Genomic DNA, 14,023 nt, shown 5'->3' with positions numbered 1-14,023 from the left:
ATGCGACGAGTGACAGGATTGTAGCATCGATACCTATTTTGGTGTGTAGCATACACAACAAAGACACACTTTTTGCACAAGGTTCGAGTTTATTATTATTTTTTTTGGGATATGGACGAACACAGAGCACCTAAAAACTCGAGGTGGCAAGGTAAGAATGAGGGGAATGTTAGTCTGAGTGGCCAAAATTTGGAGGGGTGTTTTGTTGCCGAGGGCCTGAGTGGGTAGGCAATTGAGAAGGTAGGCTGAGGTTGTAACAGCTTCAGGCCAAAAAGAACTTGACATTTGTGCATAAAAAAGCATGGCTCGAGTCATCTCAAGAATTTTACAATTTTTTCTCTCAGCGACACCATTTTGTTGGGGGTATATGGACAGGATGTTTGGCGGATAAGCCCATTTTTTTGCAAGAAGTCTTTCATTGATTGATTTATGAATTCCACACCATTATCTGACCGGAGTATTTGAATTTTTTTATTGAATTGGGTATGAATCATTTGGTAAAAATCAAAGAACCAATTAGGAACTTCAGATTTATGTTTCAGAAAATATATCCAAGTCATGCGAGAAAAATCATCCACAAATAACACAAAATATTGAAAGGAATTATTTTGGGACTTCGGTGCGGGACCCCACACATCAGAATGGATAAGAGAAAAAATAGAATTGACTCTTGTATTGCTTGGAGAAAAAGTAACTCTATAATTTTTGCACGAATACAAGTCTCACATTTAATAGTTTCAGTGTTTTTCAAAAAAAGACTTGGAAATAAAATCTTAAGGTACCCAAATGAGGGGTGTCCCAAACGTCTGTGCCATAACCAAAATTGCCTGGTAACTGTTCCGTGAGTAAGCATGGCATGTCCCTGGTGTGCTACCTCATCAACGTAGTAAAGCCTATCTCGCTCAGTACCACGCCCAATGATCTTCTTCGTAAGAATGTCCTGCAAAAGGCAGAAATTGGAATACATGAGTACCACACAATTTAACTCCTTGGTTACTTGGCTAATAGATAACAGTTTAAAAGACAAATCAGGAACATAGAGGCATTTTTTCAATTTTAAATTTTTTGAAAAAACAATAGAGCCTTCCCCTTTAACTTCAATTAAATCGCCACTAGCAGTCTAAATGTGGGCCTTTGAGGGCTTGGTCAAGCTGTCAAAATCCTCGAGTTCATAGGTCATGGTGTCAGTGGTCCCACAATCGAAGATCCACTCTTTTGATTTTTTATAGGACCTTGGTTATGGCCCCATTCCCAGCAATTAAACCAAAGCCATTATATGACCCATCTTGGTATAGCCCGTTACCGCCCTCTTTTTCTCTCTTACCTTGTTGCATTGTGGCCACCGAAGCCTTACCGTGCTGTGCCCTGCAGTTTTCTCCTTCTTTTTCTCCGGTGCCACTGCTGCTGGTAACCTTCGGGATGCCCATGGCGGTGGCGCCTCTCCCTTGACCGGATTTGTTCTTTGGTTTCTTGTGATTATCCTCCCACCATTCTAGATATCCTACGATTCTGAAGCATGTTTCCTTGGTGTGTTTGTTCATTCCACAGTGGGTACAGTAAAGATGGCTTTTGTCTTCTCTCTCTTTCTTCCGCGATGATGACCACCGTCCAACAGTGTCTGAGCGACCACGCCTTTGACCGCCTTGATCGGTTATGTTTTTCGCAGCGGAGCCTGTCCCGATCTCTCCTTGTGATGCCTCTCCTACGCCATCGGTGGTAGGCTTCAGAATCTGAAGTCGGGCCGCCTCCCTCCGGATAGTGGCGTAGGTAGATTCTATTGAAGGAGCAGGTTCTTGTTTTAATAGATCTCTTCTAACAGTGTCAAATTTGTCATCTACACCAGTTAGAAATTGGTATAGTCTCTGTTCCTGTTTTAATCGATTGAAAGTCGTAATATCTTATGGGCATTTCATGGGATTTGGTTGTTTTTTGTCTATTGCCATCCAAATGGCTTGTAGTTTGTTCCAGAAATCCTCTAGGGTACCTTGTTCTTATTTTTGCGTGTTTGCTTGTCGATACAGGTCGTAGATTTGTATCGGATCCGTTCCGCTTCCGTATGTGGTTGCCAAGCCATCCCACAAAGCTTTTGCCGTTGAAAATTGAAAGACATTAATAATTAGGCTTGCTTCGATGTTCTGGATGATCCAAGTAAAAACAGTCTGGTCTCTTTGCTCCCATTATTCATATGTCGGTTCTGTTTCTGCTAGTGCTGGGGGTATCCCTGTCAGATGAGCCTTCTTTCCTCTTCCACCGATTGCTTTTCTCATTAGGGTTGCCCACAGAGGATAATTATCCCCATTCAATTGGAAACCAATTGATAGACTGTCAGAGTTGATTTATGAAGATTGCATTCCAAGGCTGCTCCACAGCAACTTTGCGATCTACAGCGTCAGCTCATCAGCTTTGTTTGAATTATTGCCAGTATTAACACTGGTATCTTCGTCAGATGTTGACATTTTGTTTTGGCTAATTTGGCTGAGAGAGTATAGAAACGATGATCCAATTCTGAGTTCCCAGGACCTAACACCGCTCTGATACCATCTTACGATGGTATCGAGGGTTTAAGGGAATAAGAAAAAATAATTAGGAGGTAGAAAGAATAAGAGGAGATTGGGAAATGATATTTTCTTTCTGATTCATATTTGATTTACAACAATTCTTCTAATTTATAGATAGCTAGGGATCTATTTATAGAAATATTCTAAATTGATAACATTGATTTTTTCTAGTATTTCTCGTGATCCTAAAATATCTCCCTGATTTGATTCAATCTTCTAACAAGTATAATCTACACCTTGATGAATTTGAGATAGCGCCAATTGATCTCTCCTCTGTTGGGCAGCATCTGCTCCTTCTTGCAAACCCGGTTCAATAAAATTTCACAGATTTTGGACCTTCAAATGGGTAGACATCAAAGTCTCCCAATAACTATAATCAAGTTTCCTATCTATCTTGGGACAGGACCACACAATATTAAAAGTGTTTACCATACCAACTCTATCAACAAATAACTATGTGAGAATTTTCCCACACCTCACAAACTCTCAAACACCAAGCGCTGGATTAACTAGCTCTGATACTAAATGTAAGTATAATACCCACACTTAATTGGCCCTAGGATCACTCACTCATACAAATGACGCTATCATATTTTTCATCTCTCAAACTCACTAACACTCATAATAATAAGGAGAGAATTTTTTGAAACAAACACTAAGTATTTTGGTTCATGGAGAAATAGATAACAACATACATATGAAGCCTTGATATAGGCAAACCTTCATAATAAAATAATAATTCTTATAACAACTAAGCACTAGTTGTAATAATTCAAAAAACATGTAAAAACTTTGACTAGTCAATTCCTTGTTCAATTTTGCTTCAAATTCTTAATTATCAATCTTGAAACTTCCAATTCATGATTCTTCATTCTTCTAATATGAAGATGATGAGTGCAACTTGTATTTAATTCTAATTCAATTTGATTTTGAACTACTTTAATGTTCTAATATGTTGTAGTCGTAGTACTTTCTTGAATATTCTTAATTTAATTTTTTAACATATTTTTATTAAAAAGCCTGTATTCACTTTCTCGATTTTTATATTTATCATTGTCTTTCATAAAAGAGTGGATACAAAAATATAAAAAATTATCATGCATGTATTTAGGGTCTGTATCTCTGTCTTCAAATACTTTTTAAACATTTTTTTGTCCATATCCTATGTCTTTTTTTAAAAACAAACACTACCTATTATCTGTCTATCGAAATCAGAAGAACAAAGAGTGAATCCGTCATTATAGCAAAGCAAGATCCTTTTATCAGTATTTTTAAAGCTCTTCGCCAATTGTTATAATGATCTTTTCTTGTATTTTTTTTGTTGTTTTCTTTTTCGGACAAAAAAAACCGTCATTGAATGCTATCAAACTTAATAGTACAATTGAGTATGATCAATTGATTCATTATTAAAAGGATGGTTATTCGATTCCTATTTTAAGTATGAAAATAAGTTTGTCGATTCCTATTTTAGGTATGAAAATAAGTTTGTGGAAAATCTTTTGTTCTTAAATAGATTACTTATGACAAAAAAATTATAATTGTATTTGGTATAAATATTTCAAAAAAGAAAATATAACAATTGCCTAAAAAAATGTTTAAATTTATATCATATTTTTCTTCTTGAAAATACACCTCCTAAACAGATGGTTACTGTCCTAATGAATGATGAACAATAACATTTTTTGGTGAATAAAGGAGGCTTCAAGCCCCATAAACAAAAACTCAAAATTATACTCAAACCCAAAAAGCAACATGACTAGAGGGACCCTGATTAATCACCAATCAGCTAAAAAGCACTAACTATCTCTAGGTCTACCCAAAAAGATGAGCCAATTCACCGACACATATCAAATATCTATCAATTATTGTAGTTTTCTATATATTATCTATTCTTTTTCTTTATTTTTCTTTTTAGTTGTTCTAAATGATCGTGCTTTAGGACATGGTCAACAATGTTATTTTCATGGAGGGGTAGGTCAATCTGAAGGGCACTGGATTCTCTAAGAACTAACCAAATCTTGTGATCATTGTCTTAAGTGGGGACACTTCATGAAATGGACCATACCCATGTGTGTCTCACCATTTCTTGTTCCTTCATTGGCTTCCTAGATTAATATATACCTTATTTCACAACAACATTTTCCGGGTATTTATTCACTTGTATCCATTTTCCTATGCACTTTTTTTTTTTCTAGAGAAAAATCCGAATTTATTATTTCATATATTGATGACCACACCTAAAAATATTATGGTGTTACACGTGCTAATTAAAGAGGCCATGCAAATATTGCACAATTCAACATTTAAGTTTTAATATACATAGTAAAAAATAAAAATTATTGTTCCAAAATCTACCTTAGATATCAGTTACATGGATGAAATTGAAGGAATGTAAACTAGAATTGTTATTTTTTATTATATAAAGTGAGATTTTTAACTATTCTCAACTTATAATAATTTTCGTGATAATTTTTTCAAAATATCTCAATAAAATTATAAAAACATAAAATCTTATTTATAAGACTTTTTTTTCAAGTATTTACTCTTTGATGTGAGATTTTTTTTTCTTTACATATTAGTAGTTACACAAAATTCATAATACGTTAGGGTGAAGTTAGTACAGTAACAAGAGATATATAACATCCAACTACCATTGATACAGTTTGGATTTTGGAAATTGAATTTTTATCCATACTCAGTTTATTGTCACAATAATTGGAACAATGTCCAGCAATGCATGATGGCCTTCATTATTTTTTCATATTACATTGAATACTATTACTGCATATGGTTTAGACTTCAGACAACAGAAGACATAAGTTCAAAAGATTTAGCCACTTCTTCAACTTGTGGGACCTGAATTCCACTTTCAGTATTCTTAAGCTAGCTATGATGTCATGATTACTGAGAAAGACATTGAAACATGAGCCTAAAAAATAGTCTAAATTGTAGAAACTATAGTGTAAGGTATCAATCTTTAGTTTTCAAACTAGGATATAGAATCCCATGATGGTGATTGTCTTAATTGTGTTGAATTATGTTAGTGACATAATTCAATGATCCTCCTCTCTTTGTTTTGGCCAAAATTTATGCCATTTACAATGCTTCTACAATTACCCCACCAATCTATTTTCTACTTTTTGTTTTCATTTGATCTTGTTATTAGTGTTTCCTGAAGAATCAGGGAACTGTCATTTTCAGAATTTGTCTATCATGTGATTAATTTCAACAAATAATAGAGGCTCTTCAGCCCTGAAGAGAAGGAAACATTTCTCCTTATGCTTCCATGACTAGAATGCATAATTAGTTATTACTTTGGTTAGCATTGTCGGTATGCTTTAATTGTAGGACTTTCCACATTTTGCTTCTGCTTCTTCTGTTACCAAACTCTTTAATTTTATTCTTCTTGTGACTGTACCTGAAAACTCAGAGATCCTCAGAATCAAAATGGGGTTACAGCTGATACTATTCCTGTTAATCAAGCTACATTTAGTTCTCTGTATTCCACAGCTTCATCAATATGCAGGTTTGTTCTGAATTAGTTTTACTATGGATATATATATGTATGATCTTCTATGAAAACTTCAAGATTAAACTTTATTCTTTTTCTGTAGCAACAAATCTGCACCATTCAAGGGTCAGAAGCCATTCAAGTATTGCATTGCCACCATCTAAGTCATCATATTCTAGAGTTCCTGCATCTATAGCACTTCCTCCTTCCAAGGCATCTTATGGAGTTCATGGAACTACTGCAGTTTCACCATCCAAGTCATTCTCCAAAGCTCCTACAAAGATGTGGATTCATGGTTATGTGGATTCTCCAATATCATCACATCATAAGCACCACAATTACAAAAGAAAATTTAGAAACCAAACTCCTGAGCCAACCTACCCAAACAATCCTCATACTCATCAAGGTTTGACTAAAACTGTTGCACAACTTTCAGATTTGTTCATGTTTACATGCCAAAATTACTTAAATTTTTTCCTCTGAAATTCCTTGAAAATGTAGGTACTTCAGTCTTCAAATCACAACCTCATTTATTTTCACCAAAAAGCTGGAATTCTGCTGCACCTGCACCATCACCATCACCATCAGTTTTATCAGAACACTTGAATGGTATAAAGTATAAAGTAAATCCCTCATTGTGTTCATTCTTTTTAGCTTTATGTTCTGATATTTTTTCTAACCTGATTGCTAATTAGATATGTTCTCATACCACCTCAATGTTTGTTATGCTTTGTCCATGTCCATTGTCAGTGCCCTCTCCCTCCCCAAGAATTTCACCTCTAGGTTCATCATTGAATAAGATAAAGACTCCACCACCAGCATATGCTTTGGTTCTTCCACCTCCACCACCTAATAAGGGTATTATTCTAAATCTTTTACAGAACTATAACTATTTACATTACTCATTGACACTACTAGTTCCTTCATTTTCAACAATTTAAACAAACAAGGTTTTATATTGATCCTATTCCTTTTAGATTGCATGATGGTGACTTGCTCAGAGCCATTGACAAACACACCTCCTGGATCTCCTTGTGGTTGTGTGTGGCCACTTCAAGTTAAACTCCACATCAGCATTGCAATATACAAGTTCTTCCCTTTGGTTTTCAAGCTAGCTGAGGAAATTGCAGCCAGTCTTTTGTTGAGTCGCAACCAGGTTCGCATTGTTGGAGCTAATGCAGCAAATCATCAACTAGAGAAAACCACTGTTCTCTTAAATTTGGTACCTCAAGGAGTTAAGTTTGATGATACAACAGCATTCTTGATATACAAGAAATTCTGGCACAAAGAAATTCTCACTGATGCTTCCCTTTTTGGTGCCTATGAAGTACTCTATGTTCATTATCCAGGTTATGCCTTGATTCCAAGTTTCTTGCCTATCTACAAATTAAACTTATATTGTATATATTTAGTTTCATTCATACTTTGGATAACACATGATGATGCAGGTCTTCCACCTTCTCCACCTTCAAGTCCTTTTGATGTTTCTGGTATAGTTGACCCAGATGCTGTTGGTAATGATGGGAATTTAATAAAGCCTTTAGGAGTTGATGTCTCTAATAAGAAGAAAAAAGAAGGGAATGGCGAAAGAACGGTTGGTATGCTCGTGTTGTCGTGTTTTGCAGCTTCTGTTCTGTTCCTTGGAGTTACTTGGCTTTGTCTATTGAAATGCCACTGTCCAGCCCTTGAAACTGAACAAGCTACAGATGTTATAATTGCACCCTCTTTCAAAAATTCAGGTAAGTAATGGAACTTTCAACAAAAGACAAGTATAGAAAATGGTTATTATTTCCTTTGTAAAATGTTTCTCCTTGAAGTTTGAAGTGCTGGAAAAACATGCTAATTTGCAATATGAATAAAGCAGGCATTGCCAGGTCATTGCCTTATGAGAACATGGTGAATTCTAGATCAACCTCAACCAATTCTGGAACAATAGCATATGCAGGATCAGCTAAGATATTCACTTTGAATGAAATAGAGAAAGCAACAAATAGCTTCAGTTCTTCAAGAATATTAGGAGAAGGTGGCTTTGGCCTTGTTTACAAAGGAGGCCTACAAGATGGGAGGGATGTTGCAGTGAAGATTCTCAAAAGGGATGATCATCATGGCGGCCGCGAATTTTTGGCCGAAGTTGAGATGCTTAGCCGTCTGCACCATAGAAATTTAGTTAAATTGATAGGTATATGCATTGAGAAACAGAGTCGTTGCCTTGTCTATGAGCTTGTTCCTAATGGAAGTGTAGAATCCCACTTACATGGTAATTAAATCATAGTTCGTCAATTTTGAAACTCAAACCATGATTTCTTCTCAGATACTGACTTTGAATGCACAATTTGTTCACAGGTTCAGACAAGGAAACAGGTCCACTTGATTGGGATGCACGGATGAAGATTGCGCTTGGCGCTGCTCGAGGATTGGCTTATCTGCATGAAGATTCAAATCCATGTGTCATACATAGAGACTTCAAGTCCAGCAACATCTTGTTGGAACATGACTTCACACCCAAGGTATCAGATTTTGGATTGGCTAGAACAGCACTTGATGAGAGAAACAAGCACATTTCCACACATGTTATGGGCACATTTGGGTAATACTAATATGTGACATCCAAAGATGTTATAACATAATCATCTTTATTAAATTTCCTTAAGGTGAAACTGATTTTTCAGCTCATTGACATCTTGTTATGCAGGTATCTAGCTCCTGAATATGCAATGACAGGACATCTTCTTGTGAAAAGTGATGTTTACAGTTATGGAGTAGTCCTCCTAGAGCTCCTAACCGGGAGAAAGCCTGTGGACTGGTCGCGATCGCCTGGTCAAGAATACCTTGTTGCTTGGGTTCGTCCGCTTCTCACAAGTAAAGAAGGTTTGGAGATGATTATAGACCCGGATATAAAGCACAGCATTTCTCTTGACAGCATACTAAAAGTCGCAGCCATTGCATCCATGTGTGTGCAAGAAGAAGTCACTCAACGCCCTTTCATGGGTGAAGTTGTGCAGGCCTTGAAGTTGGTATGCAGTGAGTTTGAGGAGACAGACTATGCAGGACAGGCAAGTTTTCAAGATGATGTACAAGGGAAATTTTCCAAAAGTTCAGATGAGAGAGTGGATTTTTCTGTGTAAGAACTCCCTGAATGACTATGAAGCTAGTGAAGAGTCAGATAGATGCATCAACATAGAAGATGTTTAGTGCATTAGGGAAAAGAAGATGCATCTCTGGTAGAAAATGATAAATCTTGCTAGAGGGACTATCAGTGAGCATGAATTTTTAACTGAAATATGGCCTTGATCCCATTAAATTTGTCACTGCCTCAATGCAAATTCTATTGACAATTTCATTGTTTGTTATATTATATTCGGAAGTTGGTGTTTCAAACTTCAGGAGCAAAATGAATGAAGCTTGTATCCTTGTATGGAATTAATCTATTTATGTTGCTCTTTATGTCAGTTTTTTCTTCTTATGTTGTTATCGTTAAAGTAGTTTAGAGTTTTTTTCTTTTTCCACTGTCTTTGGAACTTGCCAAGTTATCATGCAAATAAATAATGATGGCTATTACATATATGAACATAAGTACATAAACAGAAGTTTTTCTTCTTCAAAAAAAGCAAACTTCGTTGATTATTTAACAATCACTCTTCACTGACAATTGGTCAATTACAAGCAAAATACATTAATTTCCAGTCCTAAAACTAATACTTCTCTTCTTATCTTCATATGACACAATTTTCTTTTTCTCACTTTAATAGACACAATCTTCACATACATGCACACACTTATATACCATCAAATTTCCCTAACCTGTCTTGTAAAATCTTCAGTCCCATGTACCTGTTACAAACATAAATAACAATAGATTATTGACATGAAAAACAAAGGTGAAGTGTCATGGTCACTATGTATAGAATTCTACATACCTTCCCATCATCATCACAGTAGCTTGAGGGTTAGTTCCTGGTGACTCTGGAAATACTGAGCCGTCGACGACGCGGAGTCTATCAACACCAAGAACCTTATAATCAGGATTGACTACCTTCCCTACATGGCAGCCACCATGGTAGTGCCAAATTGTGATCACAGTGTCTCTACAAAACTGCTCTAGTGACTGTGTGTCATTGACATGCTTTGGAATGAGGTTGACATTAGCCTTCACAGTGAGGTTAAGCAGTTTCTCTGTTGTCTGTCTATCACACATGGTAAAGTTTGTGAAGTGCTGAGATTGGACAACCTTGGTTGCCAAGCGAATCCCCTCGACGCAGCGATGAACATCATATGGGTGGCTGAAGTAGTTGAAGGTCACAGAAGGGTTGTCCTCCACATTGGTGTTAACTAACTTGAGCTCTCCTGTTGACCAAGGATTCGCAACTTTTGACAAAATGAAACCTCCCCTGAATGCCTCAACTGGTATATCTTTCTTGCTCTTCAAGTAAGCTTGAACAGCTTCTATTGATCTTTGTTTGGGGGGAATTGTGGAGAGTTGCCCAATCTGTATTAAGTTTTTTTCATGTTAAATGTTGTTCATAGTGTTTACATTATATTCCTTAGCATTATTTTGTATCTGCATTAAGTAGATTTAGTGAATATATTAGTTACCTCCGCTGAGACAATGCCATGATGGCAGTGAATGCTGTCATTGGATTGGCCAAAACCACAGCTAGTTTCAATGTAGACACCCAAATTGGTGATACCAACAGTTTCAATGAGTGATTGTTTAACTGGTCTCTTAGTAGGGACAAAGATTGTGTTCATAGGGTTATCAGCCATGCCCTTCCCAACAAAATGGTTGTCAAGAACAACAGGGATGTTCAACTTCTGAAGATCTTCTTTTGGGCCAATTCCACTGAGCAATAGCATTTGAGGAGTCCCAATTGCACCACTAGACACAATCACTTCACTCTGCCCATCATTGTTTAGAATTGCATGATGCTGTTGCCCCTTTTCATCCTTGAAAATAACCCCCACAGCCTTAGGCCTTGTTCCTACAAGGACATCATTGCCATTTCATTCAATCATGTCATATACAATTGTACTATACTAATAAAAGGCGTAAACTGCTGCATTGCCAAATAGTTAAGAATTTTAGATGATTTGATATTTTTGACCAAACTGTCATCTAACCTGTTTTATCTATCAACTTTCACCATTCAATTTAGACATATGTGGTTTCAAGTTTCTCACCTCTTGTATCAAAAACAATCTTTTGAACAGTGGCATATACCAAAACAGTAAGTTTATCAGGGTTGCCGGTAGCAAGAAGTTCGGCGGCAGTGTGGCGGCGGCCGAATCTGTCGAAGATTGTGCCACCAACCTTGGTTCCATATTTGTGATCATAGGTGAATCCATTGAAAGGTGAGACACCAACATCTAGGAGGCTGTCTCTGGCTGCTCTCTGCCAAGCTGAAAACGTTGGACGATGAACAATCTGCTTCTCAACCCATGGATATGATTCATTTACCAGCTTAGAATCCCACCCCACCTTCTCTATGAATCTGCATTTTTATTGTTCAATTGTTAAAAGACCTTCTTTGAGATAGAAGAGATCATTCTGTTATGTTCATAGTTTCCATCTGCATTAATTGTTTTAGGTAGCTTTCTAATTTAGCTAGATTTAAAATTCACATTTAGACATTTAAAAAGTTTTATAAAGAGCAGAAGAAAGAAAAAGATATGTGAATTAATTGATTGGTACCTACCTACTTGTGATTCACATGCACATGATAAACCATATACAACCGGAAATCAAAGCATTGCAACATTAGCCATTAATATAAGAATGTGATGAGTTTGATTCTTAGAATTAAGACCAAATTCTAACTTTGATAAAAATGGATTATGAGTAGTGCCATGGAATAAATAAAGTTAGGATTAAGAAGGACCACATATTTAGAGAGAGAGAGAGAGAGAGAGAGCATTAATTGATGAAAATGAAAATTGATAGAAACAGAGATAGTATTACTACTACGTATGCATGTGTAGCAATAAATTTATTTAACTTTGTGAAGGTAAATTGATAGCCATAGGGGTCCCCCAAAAGTCTCTTCATGCTAATGCTAGACGCATTTCTTCATATATACATGGTCACACTACTTCTATTTTATAGGTGAGCGGTGTATAAATAGTACCATCAACTTACATCTAAATTCTCATTAAAAATTTGCCTTTGTAGTTGTGTGATATGCCTAATTTCAAATCCCTTAACACAAACTATTTTGACAACTGAATAAATTAAAGAGATATAAAATTGAAGTAATAACAACATTATTAACCACATTAACCCAAAACACCAAGCGCTTCATTATCTTAGTCATGATTATGTATGTAATCAAGACACCAACTTATTATATTGTTCTATTTGAAAATTTCCCATTCTTTTATTCCACCATGCATATATAATAATATAATTATGCTCTATTTAAAAAATATATATGAGAAAAATGGTGCATTTGATTTACCTTTCATTTTTAGTATTTTTATTTTAAAAACTTTATAAAAAAATAAAAACCATAATTTTTTTCCTACAAAATTCTGAAAATGAAAAATACGAAAAATAAAAACGCAAATTAAACCCACACTAAGAAATTATGAATAATATTCTCTATGTTTCAGAATATTTTTCTAAAAGATAATTAATAGTGTTATTGTACAAATTGATTAAAGCATCTTAAAATGATTAGAAATGAAGGGTTTAAATTTAAAAATGAAAAGAGTTGGAAAGAAAAATTAGGTGTTATGGTTGTATGTAATAATAATAAAGCAGTATACCTTGAACTGGCTCGAGTGTAGAAGCCAGCATTAATGGAGGAACCACCACCAAGAATCCTAGCCCTTGAATTGAGAACACCATCGGTTGAGATGAAGCATTGGGATGCTGAGGTTGGTGAGGTGTCCGCCAGTGTGATGTGGAAGTTCTCAAGAAACGACACATTAGGGTTCGTGAAAGGGACTCCCCCTCTCTCCAACACCAACACACTGAACTTCTCCGATAGCGTTGCTGCTAGAGGACATCCTGCCGTTCCTCCCCCCACTATTATGTAATCGTAGCCATTGCTGCTGCTGCTGCTGCTTGATTCCGACGGTGACGATGAGAATGAGCTCGCCTTCCTTATGAATTCATATCCATGGTTCCATTCCTTATCGTTTCCTGTACAAGTTAATTGATTAGTCAGCTCATTCTGCTTAAATAAATGTAAAAAAATTTGTGTATATCCAAGACAGTTTGTATTTATAATTAATTATAAAAATATAAAAATATTATTGGTATAATATCTTTATATTTATCTAAATTATCCATTAATACTTATCATCTTATTAGTATAAGAAGAGAAGATATAAAGTCAAAGAAGAGTTGTGTTGCATGTTAATTATGGAAAAAAAAGATACGATTATATAGGTATATTATATGCATCACCATCCACAAATTAAAGAAAAATGTAGATTGAATAATGTTTCTGTGTGTGATCTAGTAAATCAGATCAGATCATAAAATAAGAATGGAATGTGAGAAATTAAAAGGATTTAGTTTATGAACCTTGAGAGAGAGGTAGAAAGTTGAAGAGACACAGTGGAAGGAGGAAGAAGAAGAGGAAAAATGATCTGACAGAAGCACTAAGTAGTAGTGAAGCCATTGAGCCTCTCTAGCTCAAGATCGATGCAACTTTCTGCTTCCTTCTTCAAACTCTATGTGTCTCTCTCTGGTTGGCCTTGTTTTCTGTGACTATATATATTATAAAAACTTTCAATTATTTATATACTTCCAGTAATGTGATGATAATAATTAATGAGAACGAAATTAAATGTGTCACCATCATTAGTGATCTCCATTTTCCTAACCCTACTTCTACATACATAACAACCTATCAATGATTATTACATCACATACAGATGCTTATTATGTTTGACTTTGTTTCTAATAATAATCCAAGTTGATTAAAGATAAAACAGTTAGTAATGTGAA

General features: G+C 35.6%; 2 protein-coding genes across 2 annotated transcripts; one reads left to right on the top strand and one right to left on the bottom strand.

Moving 5' to 3' along the window:
- The first annotated feature begins 5,579 nt into the window (after positions 1–5,579).
- LOC107461505 (receptor-like serine/threonine-protein kinase ALE2) lies at positions 5,580–9,447 on the top strand. The gene is given in 10 exon segments (XM_052252723.1): positions 5,580–6,084; positions 6,173–6,475; positions 6,571–6,678; positions 6,820–6,927; positions 7,047–7,418; positions 7,518–7,808; positions 7,934–8,326; positions 8,413–8,656; positions 8,762–9,187; positions 9,189–9,447. Coding segments are annotated over 10 exon segments (2,397 nt in total). The 5' UTR covers positions 5,580–6,005; the 3' UTR covers positions 9,262–9,447.
- A 170-nt stretch (positions 9,448–9,617) lies between these two features.
- On the bottom strand, positions 9,618–13,791 carry LOC107461520 (protein HOTHEAD). Its single transcript, XM_016080040.3, has 6 exons — positions 13,598–13,791; positions 12,832–13,210; positions 11,248–11,558; positions 10,663–11,048; positions 9,987–10,555; positions 9,618–9,900 (listed from the first exon to the last, which is right to left on the bottom strand). Exons 1-6 carry the CDS (start codon positions 13,692–13,694, stop codon positions 9,846–9,848), a joined length of 1,797 nt encoding a protein of 598 aa, XP_015935526.1. The 5' UTR covers positions 13,695–13,791; the 3' UTR covers positions 9,618–9,845.
- Between the last annotated feature and the right edge of the window lie 232 nt (positions 13,792–14,023).

The sequence above is a fragment of the Arachis duranensis genome, chromosome 8 (genome assembly GCF_000817695.3).
Source record: "Arachis duranensis cultivar V14167 chromosome 8, aradu.V14167.gnm2.J7QH, whole genome shotgun sequence".
Classification (NCBI taxonomy): domain Eukaryota; kingdom Viridiplantae; phylum Streptophyta; class Magnoliopsida; order Fabales; family Fabaceae; genus Arachis; species Arachis duranensis.
The sequence above is the reverse complement of the archived record's forward strand: the minus strand, read 5'-3'. Positions and strand labels throughout refer to the sequence as shown.

Coding starts and splice junctions, on each gene's coding strand:
- LOC107461520 (XM_016080040.3), bottom strand. CDS start 13,694: ATGGCTTCACTACTACTTAGTGCTTCTGTCAGATCATTTTTCCTCTTC. Junction 11,559..12,831: donor TACACTCGAGCCAGTTCAAG/GTATACTGCTTT, acceptor ATAAAAATGCAG/ATTCATAGAGAAGGTGGGGT. Junction 11,049..11,247: donor GATTGTTTTTGATACAAGAG/GTGAGAAACTTG, acceptor ATGTCCTTGTAG/GAACAAGGCCTAAGGCTGTG.